Source organism: Budorcas taxicolor, chromosome 7 (genome assembly GCF_023091745.1).
Source record: "Budorcas taxicolor isolate Tak-1 chromosome 7, Takin1.1, whole genome shotgun sequence".
Lineage (NCBI taxonomy): Eukaryota > Metazoa > Chordata > Mammalia > Artiodactyla > Bovidae > Budorcas > Budorcas taxicolor.
Window position 1 is genome coordinate 27,046,963 of NC_068916.1, and position 25,544 is coordinate 27,072,506.

The 25,544-nt window shown below is 44.8% G+C and overlaps 1 protein-coding gene across 2 annotated transcripts in view; it reads left to right on the plus strand.

The window, feature by feature from the left end:
- MARCHF3 (membrane associated ring-CH-type finger 3) overlaps nt 1-25,544 on the plus strand; it is a 155,396-nt gene that overhangs the window by 103,154 nt on the left and 26,698 nt on the right. For both annotated transcript variants that reach the window (XM_052642694.1, XM_052642695.1), the window contains 2 exons: nt 11,786-12,029; nt 14,983-15,187. In XM_052642694.1, the coding sequence (XP_052498654.1) occupies nt 11,842-12,029; nt 14,983-15,187 (393 nt within the window). In that variant the 5' untranslated portion in view covers nt 11,786-11,841. The remainder of the gene's footprint in view (nt 1-11,785; nt 12,030-14,982; nt 15,188-25,544) is intronic.

Here is a 25,544-nt window from a genome sequence, read left to right on the forward strand (position 1 = left end):
CCATTAACAGTGTAATTTTTTCGTTCTGTTCTGAAGGCAAACTACCATCAGACGAAAATTTTAACATTAAGGTTAACCTCTGTATATATGGTTGTCTGATCTTGGGTAATAATTCAGTGTCCATGTAAAAGTTGCTTTCATTTCTGTCAAACAGGTGGGGTGAGGTTAAGGAACCTCACCCATTATTTTTGCAGGGACAAATATACAAAGAAATGAACAGATCAGATGCTTGATTTAGGTCCTTCCCTCTGAGTGGTTGAGAGGCCTAAGGGAAGACATCCCTCTGTGTAAGCTGATGCTCTGGGGCGTTTCTCATTGACTGTGAAGGCTTGGCTCCCCTGGAGGCTTAGGGAGAGAATGGGCTGGTTCTCACACTGAACAAGTCCAGGTGAAGCTGGTGCTCCAGCAGGTGGGGGCTGTGTAAGATGCAGGGACCAGTGCATCCACCAAAGTCAAGGTGCATGGCAAGACGGGACAGACAGCCAGAGAAGCAAGTGCAGGAGGGGGCACGTGTTCTCCTTAGAAAACATAAGGCCTCGGAGGTCCCTTTGAAGAGGTTCAGAAGTGCTTTGCATTGAGGTAAGTAGGAAGCAAGCACAAATGAGGCCCCATTCACCACCAATTTCATGGTCCACAAGAATTTAGGATATACAACTGTGAAGAAATCAAGTGATAAAGACAGCTCAGATAACTTGGTCCTGGGCTAAGTGTTAGTTTTTTCTCGTGCTTGTTTATATCTTGATGGTTTAAAAGACTGGACACTTTTAGGGAACCAGTGAAAAGAAACTGTGGTTTTTGTGTGTATGTGTGAGTGTGTGTAGTGAAAGGGTAGTGGTGTCCAAGAGCAGAGTAATTCCAGGGGGCATTGCTGTGGGGTTTTTTTACCTCTTTTCATACAAGACTGTCAAAGCATTTCAGCCCCTACAAGACATTCACTTGGGAAAATGGGAGGGAAGTGACGAGGACTGCAGAGAGGTGGGCTAGGCAAGGGGACTTAGAGGTAGGGTCTGGAAGGGACCTCTCTTCCTCACCCTGGTCCTCGGCTGTTGTGAGATGACCCTGCAGCCCTGCGGTCTCTTTTGTTTGGAATCGCTGCTTTACAGTGCTGTGTTAGTTTCCACTGTACAACAAAGTGAATCAGCTATAAGCGTACATATATCCCCTCTTTTTTTTGGATTATCTTTCCATTTAAGTTACCACAGTGCACTGAGTAGAGTTCTCTGTGCAATACAATAGGTCCCCATTGGTTATCTATTTTAGACATAGTGTCGGTCATGTATATATTGAGGTCTATTCCAACCTCCCAGTTCATCCTGTCCCTCCCTTTCCCTCCTTGATATCCGTGCCTTTGTTATCTACATCTGTGTCTCTGTTTCTGCTTTGTAAATAAGATAATATATAACAATGTTTTCAGCTTCCACATATATGCATTAATATACAGTGTTCTTCTCTCTCTGACTTACTTCCCTCTGTATTACAATCTCTGGGTCCGGGCATTGCGGTCTTAAGCACTGCCTGATACCAAGTGACCCCCACAGGCCAGGCACATATCTATCCCAGGGCCACAGTGTCAGGAAGGAAGCTGAGGCTCAGTGCCAAGTGGGTGCTGGCTGGAAAGCCAAGGCTCTGTTTCCTCCCCTGCAACGTCCCCCAGAGCTTCCTCTGAATCCAAAGCCAAGGATGTACAAAGGTAACACAAAATACCTAGAGATTCTGACCATGTGAGAAAGAACCAGTGGGGTTTGGGGACCTTCAGCAATATGAAGCATATGATGGAGATCCTAAAAAGCAAAAGCTGAAGAGTGTTGGTCTTTGCCCTTGCCTTACTATTCCTCGGCTAGCTGAGTAAGTTGGGATATCCTTGTGTGTAAATGGAGGTCAGCCAGCCATATGTCTCCTGGGGCTCCAACAAAGACTGCAGAGAGGCCTGGGCCCCCAACCCTGGCAGAATGCAGAGCTTGGACCCTGCCTCCTGAGAGGGCAAGATGGCAACCTCCCCATGGCCTTAGTGAAATGCAGCCCAGGAAAGCCCTGGGGAATGCTGGGGTTTAAAATAAGCCACAGCTGGCTTGATTCCAGGCTGCAGGAGGCTGGGGTCAAGATGGAGCACATCTGTGTAGCTAGTAGAGAGTTGTTTGTACAGAGGAGAGCGAGACACAACTTGGAATGAGCCCCAAATCAACTTCCTTTAATGATGGGCATTCAGTTGGATGCTGGTGGAAGATGTGTATGAACCTAATCACAAATCCAGAACTTGCAGTCCTCAGAGCATCTTCAGCCCTCACTTGTAGCTGAAATAGCTTCCTCCCGTATTCTCAGACATCCTGGTCAGTGTGCCATCCCTTTCATACCTTCCTTATGCTAGACAGGTAGCCATTTGGCACAGGGCACCTTGAATGTCATCTGAACCATACACTTTTATTGCTCATCTCTGAGTAACGTCGCATGAACATCTCATCCTACTTTGCCTGCTCCCATCTGTTTTTCAAACTTGACATTTAAACTTTTCTGTTGTGCCCTGATGGTTCAGCAGCCCCCAGAACTCAACCGGGCAGCTCTGTTTCCCCACAGTTCCCCTAACTCAGCAGGGCATCCCAGACAGGACCAGTTGTTATTTACAAGTGTAATTCAGCTGTCACTGTGTCTTTGAACACATAGGGTTGTTGCTGTGGGATTTTAATTGCCATTTTCCTCTGTATAATTATAATAAAATGAAAAAATGGGATAGTCTCCAAAATCTGAATTAATTTCATGAGTACTTCTTGAGGGGAAAAATATGTATAAATATGATAATTGTTACTTGCCTTTAGCAGCACTAGAGAATTTTACCTGGCTGAAAATAAAATATAGTCATTTTAAATGGAAGAAAAATTAGTCTGATACTTTTTGTGGCTGAGAATCAGAATTAATAACATGGATGGGAAATGATAAATAACTCTGGATATAAGTTTCAAATAGAACACAGGGAACAAGCTATAACTCTCTCTGGAGCCAGCTTGCCTTATGCTGGTCTGGGCTTTTTTCTCCCCAGGGTTCATCATTGGTATTTACACATTTCTCAATAAAATGGCATAACCCCCAAATCAAACATTCCTTCATGCTTGGAAACAGGCATTTCACCTGCTTACTCTGCTCTGTAAGGGTGACAGTGAGCATGTACCAGGGAAAAATGAAACGACAAAAAGAGAAGGTTTTTTTTCTTTTCTTCTTTTTAATTCACTGGGCCCCTAGTGTTTCACTCTGCAGACTTACCAAGCACCTGATGGGCATGTTTATAAAGACTTGGATGGTCACTTTATTTGGAATGACAAACTCTCCGCTCTACATAATGAGGTCAGTGAAGCATCCAGAAAAGAAATGTATAATTTGGTAGCTTGGGTCTGTAAGCACAGCCCTGCTGTGGCTATTTAAGTTTAATGAAGCAGCTACTTTGCCGCTAACACGCTCTTAGTGAATAGCCTCCTTGGCATGTTTTTGAAAACTTAAATGTTGCTGGTAATCATGTCCCAGCCATCTCCTTGGAGAGCCTTTGTGCCCTGTTCTCAGAAGAAATATGCTGCTTTTACATGTTAATGGTTTTGAAATTAGTCATTTGCTCCGTTTTCATTGGAAAGGAAGGTCAGTGTGTGATTTCTTGCCTGCCTTCATTTTCTCTGAACATACGGAATTCTAACTCAGTTCATCAGCCATGCAGTGCACTGTCTGGTTATAACATGCCTGAAAACCCAGGGAAATATTCTATCAAAGAGTGTTCCTATTCTCAGAGACTGTTCTTAGAAATCAACTCAGAGGGGAAAGTTCCTGGACAGGTCATTATTGCTATTTTTCCCCCTTTCAGTTACCAACCGACTTGTATCATCCATTCCTTGGCCTCATTAGAGGAGGACTTGCTCCATGAGTATGCAGCTCCTCGAAGAAGGCTAAGGGACACTTTAGAGACCCTTTTGGAAGCAGATTTGCTCATGTAAAACTAAAGTCAGGTTTCCGAATCCTGGATCAGCTTTAACGACGCACAGCTCTGTGGGAGCAGAAAGCCATCTAGCCATGCCATAGTTCTGCACTTTCATTCCCTCAAATTTAGAGCATGGAGTGCTGTCCTCTGAATTAGCAAATACATGATTGCTAGTGTTGTTATTGTCACTGAGTCACGTCCGACTCTTTGCAACTCCATGGACTGCAGCACACCAGGCTTCCTCGTCCTTCATTATCTCCTGGAGTTTGCTCAAATTTATGTCCGTTGAGTCAGTCATGCCATCCAACCATCTCGTCCTCTGCTGCCCCCTTCTCCTTCTGCTTTCAATCTTCCCCAGCATCAAGGGCTTTTCCAATCAAAAAGTGAGTCAGCTTTTCACATTAGGTGACCAAAGTATTGGAGCTTCAGCTCAGCAGCAGACCTTCCAATGAATATTCAGGATTGATTCCCATTAGGATTGACTGGTTTGATCTCCTTGCAGTCCAAGGGACTCTCAAAAGTCTCCTCTAGCACCACAATTTGAAATCATCAATTCTTTGGTGCTCATCCGTCTTTATGGTCCAACTTTCACATCCATACATGACTACTGGAAAAGCCATGGCTTTAACTATACAGACCTTTGTCGGCAAAGTGATGTCTCTGCTTTTTAATATGCTGTCTATGTTTGTCATAGCTTTCCTTCCAAGGAGCCACAGTCTTTTAATTTCATGGCTGCAGTCACTGTCTGCAATGGTTTTGGAGCCTAAGAAAATAAAATCTGTCACTACTTCCACTTTTGCCCCTTCTATTTGCCATGAAGTGATGAGACCAGATGCCATGATCTTAGTTTTTTGAATGTTGAGTTTTAAGCCAGCTTTTTCACTCCCTCTTTCACCCTCATTAAGAGACTCTTCAGTTCCTCTTCACTTTTTGCCATTAGAGTGGTATCATCTGCATATCTGAAGCTGTTGATATTTCTCTCCGCAATCTTGATTCCAGCTTGTGATTCATCCAGCCTAGCATTTTGCATGATGTACTCTGCATATAAGTTAAATAAGCAGGGTGACAATATATAGCCTTGTCATACAGTGGACTCATGTACAAAGCCCACTCTGTTGTACGGAGCCTCATGGCTTTGCAGCCTTGGAGAGAGTCTGGGGAACACTCTAGACTATTTGGAGACCTATGCTTTTCTTTGGGAAATGAAAAGCAGGACTTGAAATGGTTAGACTCTGTACCACCAGAAACGTCATAGGAATATGCAGTAAACTCTCAAAAAATGCTTGTTTGAATGGATGAAAGAATAAGTGAATCCTTCTGTTGAAAACTCTGATTGCAGAGATTATACACAGGACCCTTCCAGGTGTATTGTGACCTGAGGAGCCTATTTTTTAAAATCTCTGGAATTATCATTAGGGTTGAATTTGGAGGTCCAGGCTAGCTCTGGAATACCCCTCTGAGCTTAGGCCTATTCAGCCCACTGCCCAGGCAGCCCACATGACCAGGTTAGTGCCAGCATACACACAGTATTATGCCCATTTACACCTTTAAATCCTGTGGATAATTTTTATACCCAAATAGAGTTGCCAATGTACCAGGTACCTCCCCCAAATAACTTTGTCATTTTACATCTGAGAAATTAAAGTTGACTTGGTACTGAAAACACAGATCTGATAGAAGCAGGCTTGAAAAAGTATCTGGGAGTGGCTTCTGTTTTATTTTTCAGTGTATTTATCACACAATAGATTAGCTAAGATAAAGGTATGCATGCATTCTAAGTTGCTTCAGTGGTGTCCAGCTCTTTGTGGCTCTGTAGACCATAGCCCACCAGGCTTCTCTATCCATGAGATTCTCCAGGCAAGAATACTGGGGTAGGTTCCCATGCCCTCCTTCAGGGGATCTTCCCGACCCAGGGATAGAACCCGCATCTCTTACGTCTTCTGCATTGACAGGTTCTTTACCACCAGCGCCACCTGGGAAGCCCAAGATAAGGGTAGCTATGGTAACAAATAGATATGAATAGCAAACATAATAGCAATTTTTCATCATGGATCTTTACTAAACATTTCCATGGACAAGTGCAACCTGTGTAGGGGGTATGGAGGTGACAGGTCTCGGGAGAATGAGAAGTTGGGTGCAAGGAAGATTCCCTTTGTACTCCCCACTGGGAGAAGACGGAGTGGTACAAGGTCAGGGCTCAGTGTGATCTAAAGGGTGCAGTGGGTACAAACTGACCAGCGATGGAGGAAGACAGTTCTAGAAAACCGAAACAAGAGGCAGCTCAGGCCAGACAGAGAACAAGAAAGAAGGCTAATGCAGTAATAACATGTAAATATGCATAGCTCCCTGTGCATGGCTCATCCAACTTGCAGAGCACGTTCACATGTCTCATCCTATTTTAAACCTCACAAATAACCAGAAGAGGTGGCTCAGGAAGTATCAATACTCTGATTTCAAATGCAAAAAATCTCAGCAAAGTCTGAGAGACTGTGCAGTTTACTCTGGTGAGTGATGAGCCAGGGCGCAGGCTTTGATGTCCTGCTTCTAAGAACAGAGCCTTTCCTGTAACTCCACGATCTTTGCGGAGGTTCAGGGGCTGTGGGGCACAAAGGCTGCAGAGGTGAGCACGGCTCGCTTCCCTGCCCTTCCCCCATGTCCTGTGAATGCATCCTCATGATGCCAGCCGTGTTCCCATGGAAATCACTCACCTTCAGCAGCCTGTTCAGCCATGATTAGCTGCAGCCTGGTTGGGTCCATGCTTTTATGAAACTGTACTCTAGCCTTTAAAGGGGTCATAGTTTCACAGACAGTCCTTTCTAGCTTCACAACTGTCTAATCAGGCTTTCATTTCTGTAGCCCCTCCTTCCTTTTTTATTTGTCTCCCTCTCACACACCTATTCCCAGTCCGCCCACTGAGTGCAGCAGAATTTGGCCAGTGCCAAATCATGTTTTATTCTCAGCCTGAGGAATTATATAAGGTGTCAAACCTAACCAAGAAAGAACTCCCATCAGTGTAATTTGAGGTTTCGCAGTTATATGGACACCGCTCCCTCCCAGCATTAGTGTTTTTGTCCTGAGAAATCCAGAGAGCAAAATTCTTGGGGGAATTTCCTAGGAGCAGTATTAATGTTAACAAACAAAAAAAAGGCCATCAAATGGCACTTGACATTTTTCAGGAAAATCAGTGGAAGACCAGTGCTACGCTACAGACCCTGACTAGGCTACAGCCTGACTATTTTTAGCATCCTCAGCAAGAGCCTAAGTGGCTCTGGAAGAGACAGGGCAAACCAGTGGGCCATTTGTCACTGCCCCAGGTGCAAACATGTGCATGCCAATTGATGCCCGCAGCCTGCGAGAACCACTTCTGCCCCATGCCTTGATCTCAGCCTCAGGGCTTCTTTTTTACTGAGGTTGGGGAGACATGCTCCCCTCTCTCTTCTTCCACCTGATTAGACTCCCTCTTCTGGGGCTGGTGCCCACTCAGCCCTTCCCACCAAGGTCAAGGTGCCCATCCTCCATGTAATCCCTCCCGCCACATTTTCAATTCAAGACAGTCTTTCAGGAGCGTGGGGACTCACCTCTGGCACACTGGACTTAGTACGTCAGGATTATTCTGGTGTGTGGTGGTCAGCAGATGTGCCGGCGTGTTCTTCAGTGAGTGTTGGACGCGAGTATCATTTCAATCAGGTGCTAAGATGGGTGCAGAGCATGAGAGAAAGAGCCAGGGCTTGCTTGCAGGAGAAGGCAAAGTAGAGGAGGAATCTTTTTCCTTTATGCCCAGTTCAGTGCCTGGTGCTCTCTGTGAAAGGAATAAACTGATCAGCTGGTGGGTAATAGCTCTGTTGCCTTTGAGAAGGCAAGTGAAATGAAGAATATCATCCAAAAGTAAAATTATACTTCTAAGGAAACTCTACTTCCAGAACTGTTTTAAGGGCAATTTAATTGCAGATCTAGGTCATACATTTAGAACTACTACCTCTGTGTGCGTGTGTGTGTGTGTGTGTGTGCAGTCGCTCAGTTGTGTCTGACTCTTTGTGACACCATGGACTGTAGCCCACCAGGCTCCTCTGTCCAAGGGATTCTCCAGACAAGAATACTGGAGTGGGTAGCCATCTCCTTCTCCAGGGGATCTTCCAGACCAACGGGATCAAAGTGCGTCTCTTGTGTCTCCTGCCTTGGCAGGCAAGTTGTTTACCAACTGCGCCACCTGGGAAGCCCTCAGCGAGGGCTTAGTCTTAAGTTTATAAGTGAATGAACCTGGGGACCTCATGTGTCTAAGAGGCAGTCCCCTCATGAAGGGCAGCCTCAGCGCCGGCCGGCCGGGCCTCCTTTTCTCACCCTGCAGCCCTTCTCCTCCTCCTTGCAGCTCCATGGAATGGAGGGAGGGAGTGCTTGGGCCTCTGAGTTGGAGTTATGCAAAACCCGTAAATAGACTCTCAGAGCGCACCCAGACATAATGATTTCGTGCGGCAAGAAGGTCACCGTGTCTGCTTTTCCTGCCAACACACCCCTGGCTCTTAATCTATGGCTGCCTTGTGAAGCAAGAGAGCTGTGCCAGGAAGTTACACTTTGTGACTGTCAGGCACTATGAGAATTTAAAATCATGTCAGTGGGGTTTTATCAGAGCAGGCCAAGGGAAGAGGGGTTAGACATAGTTTTCGAAGCTGACCTTTGAACATCCTTTTTGTTCTGTGGTCTGAAAACTTGGGGAAAAAAAAAAAAGATAAAGCTATCTGACCCCAGTTACAAATCAGCTCCACCCTGCCAATCCTGCCAAAACTTAAAAGGCTATCCACCCAAAAAGTTTACTGTGGTTATTCAAGTGGTGGCATTTTGAGTGAGTTTTATTTTCTTTGTGCTTTTCTGTACTTTCTTTAACATATATTTCTTGATTTTGTAATGTGAGAAAAAATAAAAGAGACAAATCCTTTTTAACAAGCAACACTATACTAGCTGATCAGCTCATTGGGTTTTTTGAATGCTTGGTACCTGGGGGTTGAGAAGGCTGGAGGGTCCTGATAGCAGGAGTCCTGCCATTGCCTCACATCAGGCCTCAGACCATGGCTGGTGTCCACGCCCCCGGCCCCATTGCCAGTTTTCAAAGGGCTCCTGGGAGAGGCCAGACCGCAGACCCCGAGAGGACTAGAGGCAGCCAAGGAGGACAGGAAGGGGAGGCCAGCCAGACTCCTCGGCAGGAAGGAGGGGATTCCATTCCCATCCGCTGGTCAGGGCTGCGGATATGTGCTTGTCAGCAGTGACCGCAGAAGCTCAAGTTCATCTGAAAACCCGGCATTCTCCTCCTGAGAATGTCCAGTGGATGGACATTGCTCTGGAAGTTGGGCAGAGTCTATTTTCCAGACCTGTAGGAGTCAAGTAAAATGTAGTAAATAGAGACAAATATCTAGTAGAAAATAACCCTTTGAGGAATTCCAAAAATCCTCTTAAGGTTGGGAGGCAGATTTATTTACACTTGGGGCCTTGACCACCCAGACCACTAATTGACAGGAGCTTAGTCTGTCCACCAGCCCTGCCACTGTCCACTGAGTCCAGGCTGTGCCGGGCTCAGAAGCTCAAGGTGAGCAGGCTGGGTGGAGACGGTGTGTATGGACTGTGAAACTGTGTCCTGTCAACTTTAGACGTAAAAAACTGCCTCCTGCGAGTTTCTCTTAAGGCCTCTATTTCTTACACATCACATGCAAATCTATTATTGGATGCAGTGGAGTTCCTTACTCCACTGGGTCTGAATGCTTTGGATTTGAGGTCAAGTTCAAGCCTACACTGCACAAATTGGAAACAGAATTTCTTGCAGTCTATGTGACAGGCTATGTGTCAGCGAGGTAAGGTCCTTATTAAGAATGGATTATTCGTAACAGGTGGTAGAGACCTCATTCACCTATGTGTTCACCTCTGAGAAGGCAGTGTCCCTAGATGTTAAATGGTACACAAAAAGAACCAAAAGCTTAGTACTAATGTATTTATTGTAATGTCCATTAAAAAAATATATAGGGACTTGCCTGGAGGTCTAGTGATTAAGACTTTGCCTTCCAATGCAGGGGGTACAGTTTCAATCCCTGGTCCAGGAGTTATGATCCCACATGTCTCACCACCAAAATACTGAAACATATTATAGCAATATTGCAGCAAATTCAACAAAGACTTTAAAAATGGCCCACATCCAAAAAAATAAACATCTTTAAAAGAAAATTGGTGGGAATGCAAACTAGTACAGCCACTATGGAGAACAGTGTGGAGATTCCTTAAAAAATTGCAAATAGAACTCCCTTATGACCCAGCAATCCCACTGCTGGGCGTACACACCGAGGAAACCAGAATTGAAAGAGACACATGTACCCCAATGTTCATCGCAGCACTGTTTATAATAGCCAGGACATGGAAACAACCTAGATGTCCATCAGCAGATGAATGGATAAGAAAGCTGTGGTACATATACACAATGGAGTACTACTCAGCCATTAAAAAGAATTCATTTGAATCAGTTCTGATGAGATGGATGAAACTGGAGCCGATTATACAGAGTGAAGTAAGCCAGAAAGAAAAACACCAATACAGTATACTAACACATATATATGGAATTTAGAAAGATGGCAATGACGACCCTGTATGCAAGACAGGAAAAAAGACGCAGCTGTCTATAACAGACTTTTGGACTCAGAGGGAGAGAGAGAGGGTGGGATGATATGGGAGAATGGCATTCTATCATGTATACTATCATGTAAGAATTGAATCGCTAGTCTATGTCTGACGCAGGATACAGCATGCTTGGGGCTGGTGCATGGGGATGACCCACAGAGATGTTATGAGGAGGGAGGTGGGAGGGGGGTTCATGTTTGGGAACACATGTAAGAATTAAAGATTTTAAAATTAAAAAAAAAAAAAGAAAAATTTGTAAAATAAAGCTAGAAAAATAAGTGGATAAAAAAATACAGTAAAATTATGGAAAAAACATAGTGAAGGCACTAACCTTATCAGTATAAAAGAATAATTCAAGCTACATTGATTGTGTAGTGAGATTCTAAGAAATGACTAATCAATGAAATAAAACAATCTCAACAACAGAAAAAATAAATAAATAAATTGAGTAAAAGATTAAAAAAAATAAATAAAAATAAAAGAAAATTGGTATAACAAGCTCATCAAACTTATCATTTCATGAATAACTTTAAGACAAGGCTAAAATAGGTTAACTTTTTAAAGCAAGCTAATTTTCAAGACACATTAAGTAGATAATTTTGTTATGGAACACAGATATGGGAAAAGTCAGAAAGGTGGTTCATTAACTGAGTGATTCACGTTTGGCAAATATTGCCCAGGAAGGTGCTATTTGGCCAAATTCACATGGTTTTGTTTTTTTTCCCCTCCTTTCTTTTTGCCTTTTTTCACTCTCTCTCTTTTTAATCTTAGCATCTCAGAATGAAGCTGCATAGAGGATAAATTGCTTCCAAGAAAAAAATAGTTGCAAACGGTTTTAATAATGGTTCTAGGAACTCTGAGAGAGTGTCAACAAAGACTTATTGCTTCTCTGGCCCAGAGCGGGAGAACTGCTTATCTTCTCTTCAGATCTGGCTGCAGGGCCCACCATGCCCTCCCCTCTCTGATCCTCGGTGTTTACATACACTGACACGCTCACTGTCCTGTTCATAACCATATCTACTGTTTCTCATGGGCTGAGTGTGTGCGTGTGCTTTGTAAATGGTTGCAAGATAAAGTACCACCTGTTATTTCTATTAAATCATGACATGATGATGGTGGCCATAATTCTCCGTTTTCTATTAAGTACCCTGCCCAAGTAAACTGTTTTCTGATCTCTCTTAGATGGAAATCCTGTATGAATGTGGAAGCCATTAGCAGAGTAATTGCTGTCTGTTACCATGACAACCAGCCGCTGCAGTCACCTGCCCGAAGTGCTGCCAGACTGCACCGGCTCTGCTGCGCCCGTGGTGAAGACCGTGGAGGACTGTGGCAGCCTGGTGAATGGGCAGCCGCAGTATGTCATGCAAGTTTCCGCTAAGGACGGGCAGCTGCTGTCAACAGTAGTGCGGACCCTTGCCACCCAGAGGTAGTACCACCATTAAAATCAATGAATCTGTAATTGATCCCGAGCGCTTTCTGTCAGATGTGAAATGCCGAAGGGAATGTAATTAGTGCTCAGGTCTTTGTGTCAGATGAGAGGAGGTACTGGAAAGAAAAAAAAAAAAAAACTACACAAGTTCTGTTATTGCCGTTTCTATAGCAATGGGGTAAAAAGCTAAAACTCACACTGTGGAGTTTTCTGCTTAAAGTCACACTCGCAGAGAGCCAGGCTGGGAAGGATCCCACAAGGCGCAGGGTCACTTGCTTAACATTTGTTATTTTGACCTTGCAACGGTAATTACTTTCTTGTCAACTTCAGGTACTAACAAAGGTAGCCCCCTTTGTTAGGATAGAACCAAGGAGGCCTCTGGTTTCAGGTGCCTGAGCCAAAGTGATTGGATACGTGGGTAAAACTTTTGAAGTGACGTTCTCGTGTGCAGGCTAGTCAGCACCCCGTGATGGGGGCCCATTCAGCGCAGCTTCCTGGGGGTTCCTCGGGCACATCCCCATTTGGGGGCTTCTTCTGCTGCCTCCTTCTTTGCCCTCCACATGCCCCCTCCACAATCCTTGATACACACTCTGCCCTGTGAAGTACTATCATTAACACCCCGCAGCTCGTCTCCCCTGAGTGATGAGCTGAGCCAGACTGAAGGCTTTGAGCAGCCCAGACATGGTTTTTCCAGGCCAGCCCTGTGTCCTCGGAGGTCTCCTCTGGTGCTCTCGCCACCCACTGGCAGGTGGAGAGCCACAGGCTGCCTGGCCACTAAATGCTCCTTGGCTTCTCCATTTATTTCAGAATGAGTAAGTGGGACCTGATTTATGACTGTGAAATGTATTTCAATAGTAGACATGCCCTGTGATTTCACTGCTGACACGTCTGACCCTGAAACTTCGGGTCAGTCACTCAGACCTCGACTGCTTACCTTGGTCTGAGCAGTTCAGCCAACTCCTCCAGTGCAGATACAGGCTCATCAGCCCCTACGTGCAACAGGACTCCTGGTGATACCAGAGCACTCTCTGTGCCACCCCGAACCCCCTGGCCCCATGTGTGCTGGCCGCCAGACATGGAGTCGCCCACCCACACATGTTATAAACACTATCCTGTGCCTTCGACTGTCAGTCTGTGTGGCCTTCACAAAGGGAAGAAATTAAAAAAAAAAAAAAAAGGTCCATATATATTTTTCTACCTCTGGGAAAACTTATAACAGTTGGTTAGGACTCAGAATACAAGGAGGCAGTGAGTGTGAGTGCTCAGCTGTGAGTGGAGACAGATAGTTATCTGTCTGCATGCGCTCCTGTCGCCCTCGAGCCGTCAAACACCCCATCTGATCAGGAAGCACGGGCTGCAGAGCTGAAACGACTGAGACCTGGGAGCCAGTGTGTGTGTGTGTGCGTGCGTGTGTGTATCAGGCATTTTTACATGTTCTCCTACCATATGGTAGTGTAAACCAGAACTTTTACAATTTTATAAGCATTTTGGTTCAGTGTGAATGATGGAGGCCAGGAATAATGAGAGAAAAAAGTCAACTCTTTAAACTTTCTTTTCCCACCCCTGAGCATGTGGGGCTCCTTTTGGCAAGTGGGAAGGAGTCTCCTTTCCTCTTTTACTCCCCTTTTAGCCTTCACTCAGTCCCAGGATCATCCCCAGAAAAGCCTTTGGGAAAGAGCAGTGTTTTCGTGGCTGTTTCCACAAAGATGGAGCCAGAGAGAGTGGGGTTAGCATAAGCCTGGGTCACTGTCTGCTTTGGGGGACAGGAAGAAGTGGGGAAAGGTGGGTAGAGAGTCTGGTCCTTGGGTTTGCACATACAGTGATGACATTTAAAAATCTAATACCCTGTAAGGACCTCTAACAGTATAAAAAGACATTGATCAGAGGCAGATAGCCCTCCAGTATCCATTGAGAACTGAGGCCATCTTACTTGGAGCTTTCCCTTGGCCTTTGACATACGTGATGAGGGCCATGCCATTTGATTTTCCCTGACCTGAGTTTTTCTACGAGTGAAAATAGTGAGCATTAACTAGGCACTTACTACCTGCTGGTCCCTCATCTAAGCTTGTAGCCTGGATTACACTTTCTCATCCTCACAGTCACCATATGAGGACAGTACCCTGCTTTGTGCCCATTTTAGAGATGAGGAAGCTAAAGTCCAGAGAGAAGACATTACTTGCCCAAAGTGAGCCAGCTTATGTGCAGCAGAGCTGGGGTTTGAGCCCAAGTGGCATGACTCCAGAGCCTGCCTCACTAGCCACAACACCATGAGTCCTCACAGGGGTGATGTTTCCAAGTTAAAGGCCAAGCCCTGGACTGAGGCCACCTTGGTAGGACATAGCTTTACCGGTTTTCAGCTGAGTGTCCTCAGCAGCCCGAAGTGCAACATAGGAAAGCTCCAGCTCTGTGCTCCGGCTCAGGCTGCAGTTCTGTGTGGTGGCTTCAGGGTCGGCTGCCCATCTGTTTTCCTCCTCTCACTCTCCCATCCCACTAAAAAGAGAAAGGCAAAGAACCTCTGGGTATTCAAAAGTGTCCCAGCCTGGTTCAAAAGACTCAGTTTGTCTAGAAACTATAAATCGGTGCTGTTTGCAAACAATTTCTTACTAGCAAAGGATGATTTTTATTTTTCAACTGATAGTTTGCCTGAACTACATCAACGTCCAAGGCAAAATTAACACATTGCTCCTTTTCCCTCACTATGTCCCTGGGTCCACCTACTCTGGTATTAGCCACCCCCTAGTTCATTGTTTTGACAAAAGTAGATGCCCAAGGACCCTGGCCCCCATGGCCGAATGCCAGTGTAGATATCGGGTTTTAAAGCAGATGTATGTTCTGAGCAGCTGCCGCGGGGGAGGGTCCGAAGGCCCCAGAGCTGGAGGACCATGGCGTGGCGGTGGTTACCAGCCCGTGACCAGCAGGTGCTGGTGTGTTTTCCCTCCTTCTCTTGCAGTCCTTTCAATGACCGGCCGATGTGCAGGATCTGCCACGAGGGCAGCAGTCAAGAGGACTTGCTCTCTCCGTGTGAATGTACAGGGACCTTGGGGACAATTCATCGGAGCTGCCTGGAACACTGGCTGTCGTCCTCAAACACCAGCTACTGTGAACTCTGCCACTTCAGGTTTGCAGTCGAGCGCAAACCCAGGCCGTTAGTGGAGGTCAGTAATTGGGGCACGTCTTGAAAACTTAGCTCTAATGAGCAAATGATGTCTGCTTTTATGCCCAGCTCACAGACCCTGTGCCGCTTCACTGAAGCATAGTAATAGCTGTGTGTGTATGTGTGTGTGCACACACATGTGTGTGTGTGTGACATGAGACACAGAGCCAGCACTCGGGAGCCAATGGCAGAAAGGTGACCTCTATGAAGTGGAGATGAGAGAGTAGAAGAAATCAGTGTGAGGAGATAGGGGACGTTTTAGAGACTTGATCTCCATTTTTCCATGCCTGTGACACGGAGCAAACAGATCAAACACTGTTCTCTTTGCACACCATTGCTCACCTTGAAGCAACAGATAAATGGGATTTGGGTTGGCTAGTCTGAGAAATCTTTGTAGAAAAGTATAACTGCATGTGTGTTCGGCCGCTTCAGTCATATCCAACTCTTTGTGACCCTATGGACTGTAACCTGCCAGGCTCCTTGTACATAGGATTCCCCAGGCAAGAATACTGGAGTGGGGTGTAGTATAACGCACAAAGACCTACATTTGGGGGTTTGACTAGTTCTACACCTTAGGTAAGTGACTTCACCTCTTGGAGTTACTATGAGGGGTAAATGAATTAATATCTATAAAACATTTATAATATTAGGTATATATGCAAGAGTTTGAATTTTTAAAAATCTCTCCTAAGAAATTACACACAAGCTTTTTTCAGCTAATAACCTAGTATTGATATTTCTTTTCTTAAAAGTGATGGTGTCAACCCAGCCATTAAAATGGCAGGACATTATCTTTCCTATTTTAGGAGCCACGTGATTCTTCTTTAGACCCAGGGTCCGATCATGTATTGTTGTTCAGTTGCTAAATTGTGTCCGGTTCTTTGCCACCCCATGGACTGCAGCATGCCAGGCTTCCCTTCCTCCCCTGTCTCCCAGAGTTTGCTCAAATTCATGTCTGTTGAGTCAGTGATGCTACCTGTCTCATCCTCTGCTGCCTCCTCCTTTTACCTTCAATCCTTCTCCACATCAGTGTGTTTTCCACTGAGTTACCTCTTCGTATCAGGTGGCCAAGGTATTGGAGCTTCAGCTTCAGCATCAGTCCTTCCAGTGAATATTCAGGGTTGATTTCTTTTAGGATGGACTGGTTTGATCTTGCAGTCTAAGGGACTCTCAGGAGTCTTCTTCAGCACCACAATTCAAAAGCATCAATTCTTTGGTGCTCAGCCTTCTTTGTGGTCCAACTCTCACATCCATACATGACTACTGGACAAACTATAGCTTTGATTATACAGACCTTTGTCAGCAAAGAGGTATCTCTGCTTTTTAATATGCTGCCTGGGTTCATCACAGTTTTCCTTTCAAGGAGCAAGTGTCTTTGTATTAACTGGAGAAACTGGAAAAAATTATTAAGTTACCTTTGCCTTCTCTCCTACTCCCCAGCTGCCAGCCAATCAAAAATTGCATATTGGCAACAATAAATATTCTAATACACTTGAACCAGAGCTAGCTGGAAGAGGCCAAGACATTGTGCCTATAATCCAGTTGGGCTGATAACCTCATTTCAGCTGACTCAGTGGAACTTTGACACTAAACTAAAGCTAGAAATCAAGAAGCCCTTCTTGGAGGCTATTTAAAACAGCATGTTAGCGTGTTGGCACTAAGGTTCTAGAGTGCTCTGCTTATACATTCTCTTGGTTCTGACCTTGAAAGTCTAATCAGGACCCATAACTGGGGGCTGTTTTAGCTGTGACATCCTTGCCAAATAGCACAAAATTTATTTGACTTGCCCCAATAAACTCAATACTCCTTTTTAAGATTCTAGATCAAATGACCTCTTAATTTAGGTGTCTTGCTGCTTGACATCTACTTCCAGAAATTCATTTCTGTAGAGTGCCATGAGGATTTAGCTCACTACCACATTCCTTAAGATTTTCATTTCAGAACTTCTCTGCAGAGGAGGAAATATAATTAAATAATAAACAAAGGAGGCAAAGATTTTCAAGCCCAATGGCCAAAGTTAAAAAGAAGCCTATTTCTCCTTTCCAGAAACTTTGTGGAACCTCCCCAGCTTGATATTGCAGCTCTTTCCAGGGCAGCTGGCTTCCCAAAGAAAGAAACCTTGCTTTGAAATGGGCTGTATCCAGTGGTCTTTTTTTTAAACTGGTCTCTCCCCAGTAGAGAAGACTTTTTACTTGGCAAAAACCCCAGTATGTGGATGCATAATAGCTAACAAAGGCTGGGGTTGGGGGTGCATGCATGTCAGATAACACACATGTGTCAGGTCATGCAGTGAACCCTTGCAGTCTCAGAGAGGCACATGTACCCCCACACAGAGGTTTCTTCAGAGCCACGGGTGTCAGGCTATAGATGGACTCCAGGATCTCAGACCACTGTTATTAAACAAGGAAACAGGGCAGAAGACCTTGAGAACGTGTGAGGTGCTCTGCACAATTTAGGGCCTCGCCTACAAAAACTTCACCCAAACGGTCACTGGTGGTGACATTTCCATTGCACAAATGGAATGTGACATTTTTCAGAGTTAATGATGATTGAACAAGTTGAAAGTGAAAGGCAGGCCTTCTCAAGCTGGGGGAGGCTGGCCGTTTGATCATCCGATGGCGAGATGAACTTGCTGTTTGACCACAAGCAATAAAAAGAAGTTGTCTTTGGTTTCTCAGCTGGAGGACAAATGAGAACCAGGTGCAGGCAGATTTTTAAACAAATGACATTACTAATTGACTTTTCTCCTCTTACCAAAGGGCAGGTTTATTCACAGTGAGCGTTGCTTCTCAATATGTTTACTTCAAGATGAAAATGAATCTTTTCAGCAAATCAGCAAAACCTGCCTATTTGGGTTTAAGCATTAGGAGTATTGTTACTTTATTTATCATTTTCCCTCTTTAATTGCTTTAATCATCACTTTATTTACCAGTTGGTTCTGCCTTCTCATTAAAGCAAGAAAATTCCGTAACATTTCATTTCAAAATCAATGTGATAGTAACAATTCCCATTGCTAGAGGAAGTGGTTTAAAAAGCCATTTATAAATTTTATTTGTCAGCATCCAGACATTACATCAGTTGGAATTGCTTAACTCCACAGACTCCCATTCTTTAGTAAACTCTCAGTCCTTCATCCACCATAAGCCTTCATCTTCCTCAATCCCATTCTGAAGATACTTCCTCTCCTGTTGTTTCTTATATTCTCTGCAGCCAGCAACTGGATGTTCATTTTTAACGAATCAGGAACCCAAAGCTATCTTCTACACAGGCTGCTACATAAAGTCTTTCTTCCCTCTCCTTGCAAAGAATGAGTTTCTACTCAAAATGGCCAAGTCAATAGACTGATTATTAATAGCAACTCCAAACTGGGCATCACTTCTCCACTTTCCACTGACCATCTGGGTGACATACCTGTTTCTCTGAGCTGCAGTGTGGAGGGTGAACTGCAGATTCTCCGTGATCTCTTTGGTCTCCAAAAGGCTCAAATTCTTGTGCAAAAAAAAACAAACAAACAACAAAACATTCTACACTTAAAATGAGCCCATTGTAAGGTGAGTAAATTATACTGTGTTGGCCAAAAAGTCCATGCCGATTTTTCTATATGGTGTCACAGGAAAACCCAAATAAACTTTTTGGCCAACCCAGTGCTTCAGTAAGTTGCTGTGTGTATCTACTTACCTACCTACCTACATGGGGAGACTAATTCTTTTAGTATTTTTAATTCATTTTCAGTTTTATACCCTAAATATTTTCTTGGTGCTAAGTAAGCTAGCATAATGAGGTAGTTTCAACCCAAGAGAGTTGGTTGGGTTTATTCAATTATGGGTGGATTTCCTCTACAGTCCAGCTAGTGTAAATCTCCTAAAAGATCTGTGTCTACTTGGGCAAAGTTTGAAAGGAAAGCATTCGAACTGTCCATAGCAAAAAGGAAAATGGATATAACCCACGTACATTTCATACCTACCCAGCCAGCACTTCTCTCAGGAAGGCTACATATTTTTGTTGATGATGGAAAATGTGTCCAGTGGCAATCTGTCAGATGAATTAGCCCCAAGAATATTGACCTGGTAGAATGCAGTGAATAGACAGCCACTAACCATAAAAGGATTCACAGAATGACTGGCCTGGGTGGTTTTATGGTGTCCTCTCTACTCATTTTCAGTTTTCCTCATTTCTGTCTGTAAGATGAACTCTAATACCATGCTTTTATAAGGGTGAAATACAGCAAACCAATAAAAATAGCACAGTTTGTTCCAAAAAATGTGTGCCTTGACTTCCGCCTTTTGCCGTGATTGTATATCTGATTGAGCAGTTTGCCAAGGAAATCCGGCTTTCTGTGTGCAGATCGCGTGCTTGCAACATCAGCTTCTAGCATGGGAATACCTGCCAATGGGCTTTCCTAAGACATATATCAGTAACACCTACCCTTGCCCGGGAAACTCATGAAGTAATAGATCAGCTCAACAATGTCAAGATTAAAATGAAACAGCCAGGAAATGGTGGAAATCTGCAGGAAAGGCTTCCTAGGATCTGATCTGTCCCCAAACAGGAAAACATGGTGATTTTTCACAGAAGAAGTGATTAGGTTTCCGTATTCCTATTTCCCTTTACACAACCCCAGCTGATTGATAGGAATTGTATGAACAATTTAAAAGCTGTTCCTGGTGAGTCTGAGGTTGAGCTAAATTGAAACTGAGAGTGTTTTCACACATATCAGTTACTCAGAATAATGGAATATAAAGCTTGGGAGATGAGGATTAAAGACTTTGTTTTTTCAAACTTTTCATTTATAATTTTTTAAGTCACTGGAGGAAAATGGTTTGAAAGTGTGCCGAGGATTCAATGTCATCTTCAGCTATACAAAAGGGAGCAGAGTTGAACTGCTGTGAAGAAATGACTTTGTACCTTGGTGCTTGGCTATTTAATAGATTTGAGACTTCACTGAAGCCCTCCTACTATGTTTCTGTCAGGCTTAGGAAAGGATGTTGCTCACTTCATCGTAGTGGGTTTGGTTTCTTTTTTTTTTTTTTTTATTGGAGTATAGTTGATTAACAAGTGTTAGTTTCAGGGGCACAGCACAGTGATTCAATCATACATATACATGTACCCTTTCTTTTTTCAAGTTCTTTTCCCATGTAGGTTATTACAGAGTATTGAGTAGAGTTCCCTGCACTATACAGTAGGTCCTCATTGGTTATCTGTTTTAAAATATAGCAGTATGTACATATGTATTCTTCTAGGTTAAAACGTGCTGGCATGCTGCAGTCCATGGGGTCGCAGAGTCAGACGTGACCGAGCGACTGAACAACAACGAGGTTAAAATGTGAACTTTTGGTTTCAAAGTGTTCGTTTTCATCAGCAAACCCCTGTAGCCTTGGGATAATTAAGGAATGACACCAGAGAGGACAGAAACTGATGGAGGAAGCTTCCCAGGCATGAGGACCCCCTACTTCCTCAAAGGAAGGTGGGCAACCTCCCCTCTTCATTCCAGCTGGTGAGCAAAGCACAGCCCAAGAGTAAGGTGGCTGGACCGTAATCACAGCACGTGATAGGCCATCACAAAGCCTCTGTTCATTAAACAGACAGATAAATAGAGAATCTTCCTCCCAACTGCAAACCATATATCATATTTGGAGCCTGTGGTTGTACATCAAAGAGAATGACCCTTTGACCTTCAGTTCAAGACAGACACAGTTGGACAAGGGTTTGTATAATATAAAACCAGCACCACTGCTTTGAGCCACACAGCAAATGTGATGATTCTGACAAATTCTGCCTGCCTTCTAGTCATCAGTCCTCAGTCAGGTGGCAGGAGCCCTGTTCCACTGGCAACCAGTGAGGAGAAAACGTGTGCTTCAGAGTTTGGCCAGGAGACGCTGACCAGAGTTAGAGGAGGGAGACTGGGAGTCGGGAGGATCAGGCCGACTGGGAAGATCCAGGCCCAGCTGGACTTTGCAAGCTTTTTGGAATGCAAGCTCTGGGCAAGCAAAGTCTTCAGCATGGTGTGTGGGGGAAAAGATGGTCTTACCCATGTGGTAGATGAAGGCACGGGTTTGCCGTGGGCCTCCCTGGGGGCTCAGATGGTAAAGAATCTGCCTGCAATGCAGGAGACCCAGGTTTGATCCCTTGGAGAAGCCCATGGAAGTTCAGTCCAGTATTCTTGCCTGGAGAACTCGATGGACAGAGGAGCCTGGCGGGCTGTAGTCCATGGCCTCACAAAGAGTCGGACACAGAGTGACTAACACTCACTCCCTTATGGTCAAAATCCCAGCAAGCAGCAAGGAAGGTCTCAGGTACTGCTCTCAGGCCTTGCTCTCCTCCTGTATTCTGGAGGGACAAGGAAAAGCCACACACAGTGTCTGAGCGGTGGGATGGGGAATGGATTTACCTGAATCTACCTGGCGCTCCCACTTCCCTCCCTCCTGTCCACCAGGCATGGGGCCTCAGCTTCCCCAGGGCTGATCAGGCCCTTCCTCTGCAGCCCCATCTCCTGGAGGCAGCTCTTCCACCTGCTCCAGGCCAGGTTGAGGCTCCCAAAGCCAAGAGCAAAGGAAAGATGACATAACAGAAAGGGGGCGTGGTGAAGGACTTTTGTGTCTGTTTTTCAGAGATCACAACAAAAGCCCCTCGCACTGAGTGACATCTGTGCTGGTGACTTTTCCTAGCAGGGCTTAACACCCCGGCTGTGGCTGCTGTTGTAGAACCAGCTGGCTGCCCACTACCTCAGTGAGAACCTGAACAAATCATTCCTCCTCTGAATGCGTCAGTCTTCTCACCAGTAAAACAGAGCAGAACTAGCCATCGGGTGACCTCATTCTTGCACACAGGTGTGCTTTCTTGAATTAACGCTCTTTTTAAAAATTGAATGCCTTCAGGTTGGACATGCATGCACTGTCTAGTTCCCGAGGGTCTTGCCTTCTGCTTACACCCACCCAGTCCTCTTCACCCTCTGCAGCATGTGCCTGCTTTTTACATTTGAGATTCCAAAATTGCGTGGTATTAAATTCCAAAATTGCTAGACAGTGTATTAAAAAGCAGAGACATCACTTTACTGACAAAGGTCCATACAGTCAAGGCTATGGTTTTTCCAGTAGTCATGTATGGATGTGAGAGTTGGACCAGAAAGAAGACTGAGCACCAAAGAATGATGCTGTCAAACTGTGGTGCTGGAGAAAACTCTTGAGAGTCCCTTGGACGGAAAGGAGAGCAAACCAGTCAATCCTAAAGGAGATCAACCCTGAGTACTCATTGGAAGCACTGATGCTGAAGCTGAAGCTCCAGTACTCTGGCCGCCTGATATGAAGAGCTGACTCACAGGAAAAGATCCTGATGCTGGGAAAGATTGAGAGCAAAAGAAGAGAGTGGCAGAGGATGAGACGGTTGGATAGCGTCACCAATTCAGTGGCCATGAACGTGGGCAAACTCCGGGAGATGGTAAGGGACAGGGAGCCATGGCCTGCTGCACCCACTGAACTGCAGAGTCAGACATGAGTTAGCAACTGAACAACAACCCCACCTTTAAAAGAATTTCCAAATGGCATGTGATTTCTTTCAACCAACATCTTTCTCCCAAGGTAGTACAGACTGAACTTAATGATCTCCTCCTATTGTCCCCATATTATGAGTGAGCTGAAATGACTGGTTCAAACTCACACAATTAATGAGCCGGTAGGAGACAGAATACTAGCACAGACAGTGGTGAGAAGTACCGTGCGCTGCAGCTGCCTTAGTGTTGGCCAAGCGCTTCCTTGCCTGCCCTGTCACCAGCCTCCCCATCCTTTGTCCAGTAGTTGAGATGACCTGCCTGATGACTAAAGTCTAGAGACGCTTAATCCTACAGTTGTTCGGATTTGGATTTTTCTCTTGATTCTGGTGGCTAATTTGGCAGTTGCTTCGTTACTTAAAGCTTAGTTACAAAGAAGCTGTTTTAAGGTATCTATTAAATTCACAGCTTGCTTCATTAAAAATCACTTCATTTAAAAAGGCAAGCCAACTGAAGTGTTCACATGGCCATGCCAGATGGAAGGGAGCTAACTGCCTGGTGCCTGGGTGTTCAGCCATCCACTGCTGGGAAAGGACTAATTTGGAGGGGAAATCCTGTTCCCTGCATAAAAAGAATTACAGGACCAATTCTAGCATTTTAACTTGTATTGATACTTGCAGTGACTTGGGTTGAAATACAAATTAGAAATCATGTTTTTGAAAGGACCTTTCTCAGACTTCCCTGGTGGCTCAGTGAATAAGAATCCACCTGCCAATGCAGGAGACACAGGTTCAGTCCCTGACCTGGGAAGATCCCACATGCCTCGGAACAATTAAGCCCATGTGCCACTACTATTGAGCCAGCAAACTGCAACCACTGAGCCCATGTGCTGCAGCTGCTGAGGCGCATGCACCCTAGAGCCCACGCTCCACAAGAGAAGCCCCCACAAGAAGAAGCCCAAGCTCCGCAACGAAGAGTAGCCCCTGCCTACCACCACGAAAGGAAGCCTGTGCAAAGCAACAAAGATCCAGTGCAGCCAAAAACAAACTAATTACATTTTTAAAATATAAATTTAAAAAGAGGACCTTTCTCCATCCTAGTAGCTGCCTTCAACCTCTCCCCATCTGCGGGTCCCTGGAATAGAGGCACAAAGATGCAAAACACTAGGAATTGTTTCACACAACTTTTTGATTTTAATTGTTCTGTGTTATAACACATAGGGAGGAGGGCAAAAAACAATATATAAACAAGTGTGTATCCACCACCTAGAACTAACGAATGTCACCATTTTGTGAGCAACACATCTTTTAAAGAACAGCCTCCTGGGGGGGGGAGGGAGAAACTGTCTGTAGTTGTCACCAACTCGGGCTTCTTTGATGGCTTAAATGGTAAAGAATCCGCCTGCAATGTGGGAGACCCAGATTTGATCCCTGGGTCAGAAAGATCTCCTGGAGGAGGGCATGGCAATCCACTGCAGTATTCTTGCCTGGAATTCCATGGACAGAGGAGGCTGGTGGGGTACACGGGTCACAAAGAGTCAGACACAACCAAGCAACTAACACACTTGTCACTAACTCATCCTCAGGTAGTATCAAAAACAGGAGAAGACTGAGCCAAGTTTCCCTGAAGCACATCTGGGCCAAGAACAAGTAAACAGAATACAGATAATCCTGAAAAATGCCAGCCCCTTTGAGCTCCCTCCAAATGTGAGAACAAACAGCACAGCAGTGCTGGCCACCAAAGGGTCCACTTCTTTGAAAGGCAGACAGTTGGAAGCCATTATATCGGAGTTTGGGGGGTTGTGGGGGGTGGAGAAGAAAGTGTCCCCAGCTGGGCAGAGAGCTTTGTAAAGGCAAGTGTGATCAAGAAGCAGTGAAATGTCACTGCGTAACTACACCAAGTAATCATCCCTCCCCTAAGTCCCGCTGAAATAACAAGGCACAATTAGCCCACAGGAGTGGCCCTGTGCAGGTGAAGGCACCAGGCTGAACTGAAGGCAGTCATAAATTGCATGAGCCCTGGTGCCAATTTCAGACACAGAGTTATCAGATATGCATAAAACTCCACACTGAGGGCATCTGCCTGCCCTTCTCTTGCCTTTTCAGTTTTAAGTGTCAACACCTGACACTTTTAACGCCAAAGAAAGAATACACATTTTGAAATACGTAATGGTCTGAAATATTGTGAACAGTACATGATTATGGTTAAATGCTGCCTAATGGACAATTATATTCGAATGAGCCAAATGGAGAAGTATCTTCAGTTAGGCAGTAGGAACCCAGTGGTCATTTATTCACTGAATAACACCCTTCTTTGCCCATTTATGCTAAGACCTCTATTTTCTAGCATAGGCACAGATCTTGACATGATATTCCAATCCAGTGGCATTCATTAATTTCACTTTGAGTCCATCTATTTTTACCCTCAAGATATTCACACCCCAGAGTTTTCTCTTCTTAAATTATTTAACCATTTCCTAGGCAAAGGAGAGAGATGTATATAGTACATTTTATATAGCCATCTTATTTTAGTGTATCTGGTATCCCTATTATAGATATTATCTCATTTTATAGATAAAGAAGCTGAGATTCTGATATGTAGTCACTAATCAGAGATCTTAAAGACTTTCGGCCACAGGGAAGTAAGCAGAGAAGGTAGACGAATTCAGGTTCCTCTGGCTCCAGAGTCCGTGCACTTGCTACCATACCTGCCTGGCTTCCTCCTTCCTGGCTCAAGAGGTCTTTCCACTTGCTCATTGACATGTTAACACACAAGCACACAGAGAACTGAGGGCTTCTCTACCAATAGCCAGAGTTTCTAAGGGACTATATGTACTTTAGAAAGGGAAGCATGGAAAAGGTGATGACTAAAGCCC